Source organism: Diadema antillarum, unplaced genomic scaffold, assembly GCF_040938485.1.
Source record: "Diadema antillarum isolate AM-2024a unplaced genomic scaffold, OU_Dant_1.0 seq00000854_RagTag, whole genome shotgun sequence".
Taxonomy (NCBI): Eukaryota; Metazoa; Echinodermata; class Echinoidea; order Diadematoida; family Diadematidae; genus Diadema; species Diadema antillarum.
The window spans coordinates 290,147-300,493 of NW_027271725.1; the positions used below are offsets into that span (position 1 = coordinate 290,147).

Sequence of the window (10,347 nt, forward strand, 5' to 3'; positions counted from 1 at the left end):
CAATTTAAAGTTCATTACATCGCAGTTCACTTGAACATGAACGGCTGCGTAGCTGGTACTCCAGCAGCATCCTCTACTCACACATCTAATCGACTATTCTTGTGCGTGCCGCAGTCATTAGGCTAGGGTAACCCGAGCAACAGCGTGTCTTAATGTGTGTGTGTGTGTGTGTCTGTGTGTGTATCTCATGATTAGCATTTGCCGGGAGAGTGCTACCGAGTATTGAAGAAAGGATGCACCTTTCTCGCATTGAACAATGCAGGAAACCTAACTGATCTGTATTATGCATATATTTCTTGTATCTATTGAAAATCTGACAGCGCAGCTAGTGCCAAAAGAAATCAGTGGCAAATAATTTATAGATATAGGATTTCTTGATTTTGCTGCCATTACAAGAGACTGAAATCATGGCGACACACACACTCCGCATAGTGAACGCGAATACATCTGAGGTCACCACGCATCCTTCTAAATCTGGTGGCCGCACTTGCGGCGGATCCCGGCAGACGACGACGGCAAGTCAAAATGGCGCGAAGACTATGTCGTCCAAGAAGTTCAGCGGCAATGTATCGGGTACGGCCATCGTAGCTTCTCCATTCTCCCCGCTGTCCAGGAGAGAAAATGCCATCGTGAAGCCTCCCCCAAAGGCAGGGGCGTACCAGGAGAAGCCATCCCAACCTTCTGATTTCAGCTATTTCTACGAGAGGGGAGACTTTCCCATAATGGTTGAACACGACACAAGTCATAACAAGATTGCATGGAAGGTGAGTGCGTCAGACGAGGCGAAAATAAACTTACATCTAATGAAGATTTGTAATTCATGATATCAATATCGGTTTCCATACACTGCGTACAATTGAAATGACAATTAACCTTCGATGAAACTTGTCACTACATTGAGCTCTGATAGAATAAAATCCAACATATTTGTTCTGCCCGCTCTAACGTACTTGAAATTAACCCCCCCCCCTTTACAAGAGAAATTTCCCAATTCATATTCTTTTGTATAAGTCTTCATTCACAGTATGACAAATAAACCGTAAGTTGATGCCGACTTTAGAAATGAAAGCAGATAGAGCATAATGGAAATATCAGTTTTCATCAAAAGTTACTGGCTTTCTAAAGGCTTGTTGATGCATGGAAACCACAAAGCATACTTTTCCTTTGAACCGAGAAAGGTAGATATCGCATCTTCTCCTCTCCGTTCTTCTCTTCCCCATGTATTTCATGTATCTCCGAGGATTTGTATTCAGTTTGATATCCGCCATCATGGGCACATAACTCGATCACTGCATGGTTGGGTTGATGAGGCGCATATAACACGGGAAGTAAATTGAGCATGTATGTTGTTTGTTACTGAAGGTCAGTTTAACAATGTGAAGAAATTACAGAGAAATGAGATCGTGTTTTCAGTCAGTCGAGTGGCATTATGTCGACGGGGGGCACATTCTGCAGTCAACGAATCTAAATGGCCGTTTCACTGTCACTTCATGTCGATGTCATGACATTGTGAAAAGAATGTGAATTCTGTAGGACGAGGCAAGAACTGTTCAATTGATTTTCCCCTGCTTGAGTGGTAACGACAAAGGTCATGTTATTCCCTGTATAAATGTGTATAAATTATGAATACATACATAATACATAATCTCATCTCTCTCGCTCTTTCTCCCTCTCCTATTATAATAGAAAGATAGATAGATAGATAGATAGATAGAGAGAGAGAGAGAGAGAGAGAGATAGAGTGATATATATAAAATGTGCACTTTCAAAGATGTTGTGATCGCATATTTCAGATACGGTTCACCCTTCAGCAATGTCTGCTGTGATAATATGCCAGTAGCCTTTTAACTGATAAATAAAGGTTCCATGAAATGTATGTCGTCACCTCCTTAATATTCAATTCTCTTCTTTTTTTTACCGTACAAGGCACTGATCACCACTAATACAACTATTACTATTGCACTATCAGTATACTGTCATCATCATGGCCGCCACTTCTGTCTCTGTGAAGCACAAGTTACTCGTATTACAATACACACCTAATCATATACCAAGCAAAATACGGACATGTAACAAAATTATCAATAACATACTTTGATTAAACATTTGATCAAGCGCTGGACAATTCAAAAAAAGAAAAAATAGGTTCGGATCAAACATCCCCGCTAATTGCAATGTAACACACACACGCTCCTATTACATGAACCTCAAATTTAGTGTAGGGTCTTTAGACCCGCCAGAAAAGAAAAGAAAAAAAAACAGAGAGAGAGAAAAGAAACGTCGATGCTATCTGATTTTTATCGATGGACATTCATTGTTTATATCACGATCTTTGGAGTATTTTGTTGTTGCCATGTGACAGAGGAGAAGTGACCATGAAAGCAGATTTAGGGTGAAATTTGATTAAGAATGCTAAATGCTGTCGGCATGAAGTGTAACCACGGGCTTCTAGGCCTCAGGGGAAAAAAAAGACATTATTCAAACAACGAGAATTGCTTCGGTATACCCTCATTTTTTTATCCACCTTCTTATCTATAATAGTGTAATGTATTTATCTTTTCTGTCTATCCATTTGTTAGTTTAGCTATAACTCTGAATTGATGATTTGCATGTATCCAGTAATGCATATAGGCGTGAGCACTGTTGTTTATGTTCGTGATACGCAACATGATTATACGCTTGATTTCAGGAGAAAGAATTGTTAATCATGCGCAGCAAAGCGAGTTCGGTATGTGCTCATTTTCCCTTTTCAATAATAAGAAATATTCCAGCTTCGTTTGCATCAAACCTTCATACCAATAACGCTTTACACGAATACGGATTTTTATTATAGCAACGATATCAATGTTTTCTTTCTAATGACCTGCAAATAGATCTTCATAATATACTGTTCCCCTCGCTTGGCTCATAGATGCGTAACTCTGGTATTCAGAAATCCTGTTTTACTTGAGGGAGGAAAAACGATCACTCCCCCTCATGAAATAAGACGGCGCCGAGAGAGAAACTTGCTGCTTATCGCCTGCCAAACGACCTTACCTCTGTTGTCAAGACAACTAAATGCAGCTGAATTTCCAGCTCTCTTAATAAACATAATTATGTTCGTGCGTGTATATCGCGCTGCCTATATCTTCAATACGCGGATATATACCATTGTGTAGTAGGAGAGCTGTACTGGAAATCAATATTTTAAATGCCTTGCAGTCAATTCCAGTGGCTGCTGTCTGTGCCAGGGGATAAGCTTATTACGTGACGATATCCAGTGCAATGTCTCATGTAAATGAATAGGACCATCTTCTTTGTCTTTTCATAATATCGTATGAATATGTGTATATGTATGCCTATGTATTATTATATTCATTTGTTGATCTATTTATATTTATGTTTATATAAAGTTTATATGTATATATGTTAAGAGTGTGTGTCTATTAATATGTGATAGACATTATGAACGTTGGTATGTGTATTCACACACACACACACACACACACACACATATATATATATATATATATATATATATATATATATATATGTGTGTGTGTGTGTGTGTGTGTGTGTATGATGGTATTATTATCCGCGTGTTGGAATAAGAGCATGAAGACGATGAAGACAAACAAGTTGACATAATGCATTACATTCCAACTTCATTTATTTGTAAACCAAATTTTCGACCCTTGCACGGATCTTTCTTTCACGGTTACCCTGAAGAAGATCCGTGCAAGGATGTCAACTTGTTTGTCTTCATCGTATATATATATATATATATATATATATATATATATAACAGCAATAATTAGTGTCTGCTCGGAGTCCTAAGAAAGTATAGATTCACAACAGTAGGTCAATATAAAAACTCCGTTAGAGACGTGAATTTGACGAATTTTCGCCCATAGGGCTTTGTCGAGTCAATACATTTGACATTTGACATTTGACATACAAATGTCAAATGTATTGACTCGACAAAGCCCTATGGGCGAAAATTCGTCAAATTCACGTCTCTAACGGAGTTTTATATTGACCTACTGTTGTGAATATGCATATACATATAGACGTTTTATTACCATAAGTTTATACAGAAACATTCTGAAACAGCACTACGGTTGCTATCCAAGATGGTGCTGCTCTTTGGGTTATTCGTCAGTTTGTAGCTTCTGTTGTTAATAGAAGACATTAGATGTATACGCTTTGTTTTAAACTCGGTGATGAAAAACTGTAAAGTATATGTTTGTCGGATATACGATACGTATCGCGAGTGTGTATGTGACTATACATGCATAGATGCACAGGCATGCACAAACACACACACACACACACACACACACGCACGCATACACTCACACACACACACACACACACACACACACACACACACGCATATTATCATCATGGCTGAATGTCGGTGCTTGCGCTTGCCTCGAGGAGTGTAACGGTATTACTATAATATAGATGTATTAAGACATAACAGATATGCATCAAAATTACATAAAATTGTAGTATAGAATAAATCCCTTAACAATCATACAATTTGTTGTGGGTTATTGTGTTGGCTCATTGCATTCGAAGAGGAAGCTCTTTAAGATTCAAGATGCTAATGCTCATCAACAGAGAAGAGGTTATGCGATTTATTTGGAAACGAAATAATTGGAGGGGCTTGTGAATTTTATTATCAACACTGCTAAGCGACTCTGCGCGCAGTCTCTAAGTCTGTACGCCACAGCAACAGAACGAAGATAAGTGGTCATTACCTCGAGAAAATTAGCATGATGCGTTTTGTGGTTTCCACCTGCACCTATTGAGCCTGTCTATATCATGATTTTCCGAGAAGAAGAAGAAAGAAAAAGAAAAGAAAATAAAGATGTAATGCGTACTTAAGAGAAAGTCTTATTTGCTTTCAATTTTGACAGCTTGTTTGTTTTAACTAAGCAATCACAATGGACCGTGGTTAAGATAGAAGCACTCAAATGCATGCATGCATTACATGAACAGTCGTCGCCTTAATTTGCAAATTACCGAAGACACTTTTTTGTTGGACATCAACGGCGTAGCCAGGATTTCATCTTAGGGGGGGGGGGCGGTTAGTCTGCGAGGGAGCGAAGCGACCGAGCCCGAGCGAGCGGAGCGAGCGAGGGGGGGAGGGTGTGGGAGGGGGGTGTCCCCCCTCCCACGGTAAGAACTTTTTGTGCATTTTGATGTTGTAAATGGTGCAATTTGATGCATGTTTTTGTGCGTTTTATCGACGTGAAACAGTCCCACTTGTTTAAAGTAGCAGTTTATTTTGATGTAGATTATTATTGAACAATTTGCCCATAAAATGGTATAAGTTAAATACACTTGTATTAATTCTTTTCACTGAATATCATGAACGCGACTGAACCCGAGCGAGCGGAGCGAGTGAAGGGGGAGGGGAGGGTGTGGGAGGGGGGTGTCCCCCCTCCCACGGTGAGAACTTTTTGCATTTTGATGCTGCAAATGGTGCAATTTGATGCATGTTTTTGCGTGTTTTAACGAGTTGAAACAGTCCCACTTGTTTAAGGTTGCAGTATATTTTGATGTAGATTATCATTGAACAATTTGCCACAATTTAAATACACTTCTTGTATTACTTCTTTTCACTGAATATCATGAACGCGACTGAACCCGAGCGAGCGGAGCGAGCGAGGGGGGAGGGGAGGGTGTGGGAGGGGGTGTCCCCCTCCCACGGTCAGAACTTTTTGCATTTTGATGTTGCAAATGGTGCAATTAGATGCATATTTTTGCGCGTTTTATCGACGTGAAACAGTCCCACTTGTTTAAGGTAGCAGTATATTTTAGAGTAGATTATTTTTGAACAATTTGCCTATAAAATGGTATAAGTTAAATACACTTCTTGTATTAATTCTTTTCACTGAATATCATGAACGCGACTGAACCCGAGCGAGCGGAGCGAGTGAAGGGGGAGGGGAGGGTGTGGGAGGGGGTGTCCCCCCTCCCACGGTAAGAACTTTTTGCATTTTGATGTTGCAAATTGTGCAATTTGATGCATGTTTTTGCGCGTTTTATCGACGTGAAACAATCCCACTTGTTTAAGGTATATATTTTGATGTAGATTATCATTGAACAATTTGCCTATAAAATGCTATCATTTAAATACGCTTCTTGTATTAATTCTTTTCACTGAATATCATGAACGCGACTGAACCCGAGAGAGCGGAGAGAGCGAAGGGGGAGGGGAGGATGTGGGAGGGGGTGTTCCCCCTCCCACGGTGAGAACTTTTTGCACTTTGATGTTGCAAATGGTGCAATTTGATGCATGTTTTTGCGTGTTTTAATGAGTTGAAACAGTCCCACTTGTTTAAAGTTGCATTATATTTTAGTGTAGATTATTATTGAACAATTTGCCTATAAAATGGTATCATTTAAATAATCTTCTTGTATTAATTCTTACACTGAATATCATGAACACCGTCTGTTCAGCAGTCAAACAGAAAAAGCATGCACACGAGGGTGTAGATAGGCGCATATCCCCTCCCATCACACGAAGGTGATTTTTCCGTTTTCAGACCTGAAATTCAGCGATCTGTTGCAAATTTTTGGTGCAATACTTTTTCATCGAAGTGATAAAATCACGGAATTTAGCTCTTATTCCGAATGTGCACCATCTGTGTGTATGTATAAAGTCTAGTGAGGTAGAGCTTAGGGGAAGGGGGATTCCTCCTCCCGCTCGCGGAGCTTTTGCGTTTTTAGAATTGAAATAAAGCGATCTGGGTATAGCCACAGTCTACTTCTATGCATGGCGGAAGGGGGGGGGGAGGAGGGGCGGGCGAGCAGGGAGAAGGCGTGGGCGAGTGTTATCCCCACCCTTAACCACCCTTCCCCACCCTTGGAGCTTTTGCCTTTTTAAGGTTGAAATTGAGATATCTCGTCTACGCATATTTGATGGAATCAACATTTGGGAAATGACACACACACACAAACTGATTGGGGGGAGGATTGAGGGAGGAAAGTGTCGATTAAAAGGGGAAATCCCCCTTAAACATGAGGGAACCTTGAGTTTTCGGAATATAAGTGATAAGTCTTGTGCACTCGGAATTATTCATAATTTTTTGTAAATATAAAAAGTGTACTAAGCTAGGGAAAGAGGCACAGAGGGGGAGGGTTTGGGAGGGGGTATCCCCCTCCCAAGCACGAGAGATTTTGCATATTTTGAATTGAAATTCAACGATCTGGTGCACACTTTGAGTGAAATATTAAAAAAAAATATCTTATTTGTTGAAAGGTTGCAAAGGAGACCCGCTTCATGTGCATGCATACAGTATACACGCATTTTTTTTTCCGCCTCCCAAATCCCCGGTCCAAATCTTAGGGGGGGGGGGGGGCGATCGCCCCCATCGCCCCCCCCCCCCCCTGGCTACGCCAATGATGGACATTACTATCACAGCAGACATTTACCAATTCATTAGATGTTTAAGTGACCGCTAAGCCCTAAAATACAACTGTACCTCATTAGTGGCTTTCAAGCGCTCTGCTGTCCAGCCTTATACATTACAATGTACTTCCGCACAGGATGAGCGCGCGTTCCGAATTTGGAAAGGACGTTCATTAGCTTTTTGTGCGTGTTTACATGTTTACTAATACATGGGTAAGAAGCATAGCACAATATCTATCCAGCGTATTGATTTCTTTTTTCTTTTTCTCTTTTTTATTCATTGAAAATCCAAAATCCAAAATTTAAGATTGATGTTAAAGATTGACTAATCGTATCAATGTACACATCATCTAATTTACCAGTGCTTGTTATGTTCTTTGCGTGTGTGTGTGTGTGTGTGTGTGTGTGTGTGTGTGCGGTCCTGGATTAACGATCTGAAGTCCCTGACGAAAGTTTATTTCTACTTCTTGTTGATCTTCTTGCCCAAATAGGTGGAAATAGAGAAACTCGACTTTCACCATTACCTCCCCCTGTTCTTCGACGGACTGTCAGAAACGCGTCACCCATATAAGTTCTTCGCTCGCCAGGGCGTGCACGACATGCTGACCCATGGAGGTCACAAAGTCTTCCCCGTCATTCCACAACTCATTCTCCCCATCAAGAAGGCTCTCCAGGTATTTATTACACGTCATAATTATTTCACTGCTCATAATCATCATACAAAGGAAAGACTTTTTCCCGATGTCTTTTGAGAAAATACTTCCTCTGATGTGCATTACTATTTCATGACATCATCGAGTTAGGCATATACTCGTCAGGGATTGGATTAATTGCAATCACGTGATGGTGACCCATTATTATTTTGTTATGTTCGTATAAGGATGAACATAACAAAATATTGTGGGCCACCATGTTATATAAAACACTTAGCATTTCTGCAGGAGTTATATTTTTCCTCAGAGATTATGTTTTCCTGAGGCTCACAAGAATTAAATTAAGGGAAATAAATCCCGAGGGACTGCCAAGTGTTTTACTACAACAATAGACGGGCAATTTCATTAAAATGGTCGACATAAATTCTTTTTTATTTTCATTTCCAAACAATGTACATGAATATCACAAATGACAAAATGATAGTACATTTTCATGTATTATTATATAGTTATATTACATAGTAAAGCGTCTGGTTTCAAGACTCGAAATGAAAATGCACATCAGTTCATTCTAAACCCAGTCAAATTTGGAGTTACAATGTATTATCATCTGATGACATGATGTCAATGCACGTAATGACAGTATGAGCAGTGACCTCCAGTATTTGGGCAGGCCATTAATATTCAAAACCAATAATTCACCATGCAGAAACTTTATCGTGTATAAACAACTGGCAAACAATACTAAACGGTAGACCGTAGACCAGAGTTCTTTTGTATAAAAATCGATAGAAATATCTTTTTTTATAAGATAATGTACAGTGTTTGAAAAACTGATCCGCAACTGAGCAGCCGGGGAAGTTTTAAGTTCCGAGATTTATAGCCTCCCTCTGTAGCGGGTAAAAGCCTTGGAATGAAATATTTTGAATGTTCCCTCCCATCGTGGTGACAGTAAGTACTAAATTATTAAAGATGAGGATTGAACCCAGTACCTTACAACTCACGGGTAAACCATCAGTACATAATGTGGCAAGAATCGATGACAGTGCCCCATTTTTCCAGTGCCGTCAGAATTAAAGTAATCAATTACTTCTTTTTATTGTAATTTTTATCTATTCTTTCAATCTAGATGGATGCAGGAATGCAATAATTTATTATTCGGTCTTGTGATAGGTTTACATACCTTTCTAAAATCAAAATTTCCCATTTCAAGTCACTTTATTTATGTGCGTTACAAATATGGTGTCCCAGCTCTGGTCTGAAGAAACGATTATGTCATTTTTTTTTCAGACACGAAACGTCGAAGTCGTCTGCGCTACAATGCGGCTCCTGCAGACGCTGGTACTCTGCTACGAGAACGTTGGGGAGGCCCTGGTCCCTTACTACCGCCAGATCCTGCCCGTCATGAACCTCTTCAAGAATCGGAACAAGAACCTGGGCGACGGCATCGAGTACGACCAGTGGAAAGGCGACAACATCGGCGATCTAGTCAACAAAACGCTGGAGATCTTCGAGCGATACGGCGGGCCGGACGCCTTCATCAACATCAAGTACATGGTGCCCACTTACGAATCCTGTGTGATGAATTGAGCGCTCTCAGTGTCCAATATTGCACGTCGGACAGTGAATGTACGTGTTGTCGGTTGGTTATCAATGTGACATTACGGCAGTCTCGAGTGTAAAACAAAACAGTTTTCTTTTATATCATCTTGTTATATTCTGCACTTGACTAATACAACGCAAGCCTCGATTTCTGTTGCTAATGATATTTTGCCCTTGCTGACCGATAAATGATCCGTTCTCCGGCAACTGTCCGGTGAGATTTGCGGTGTCTCGGTATGTCACAGAAACGCATTTCGATTTCTTATGTGTGGTTTTGACCACTTTGGACACAATTGTATAGTCATTCGTTGTATGTTGTTAGATCTATTCAAAATGCTCATCCGCTGAATATCGCAATCATTAATCTCTGCCCGTAAGGTAGAGAGAGGAAGAGAGACGCCTTCAAGGTTCAGAGGGAAAATAAAACGTAGGTGTTGACCAATTTCTTGTACATATATATCCATACTCGAAAGATTGTGACGTAGAATCTGTATAATGGGAATCATTTTGTTTGCGAAACGAAATCTCTTCTATTTTTTCTTCGGTTTGTATTTTTATTCTTTTATTTAACTCGGTCAACTTTTTGGGAAAAAATGGGACTGATGAAATAATCAGAACTAGTGTTTGTAGCAATAAAGTTTCATCACCATTTAATTTGTTGTATATCACAGTAAAGATGAAAAGCAA

The 10,347-nt window shown here is 39.9% G+C and overlaps 1 protein-coding gene across 1 annotated transcript; it reads left to right on the forward strand.

The window, feature by feature from the left end:
• The first annotated feature begins 265 nt into the window (after nt 1-265).
• Nucleotides 266-9,648, forward strand: LOC139740425 (parkin coregulated gene protein homolog). The gene is made up of 3 exons (XM_071651017.1): nt 266-764; nt 7,897-8,079; nt 9,349-9,648. Exons 1-3 carry the CDS (start codon nt 408-410, stop codon nt 9,646-9,648), a joined length of 840 nt encoding a protein of 279 aa, XP_071507118.1. The 5' UTR covers nt 266-407.
• The last annotated feature ends 699 nt before the right edge of the window (nt 9,649-10,347 follow it).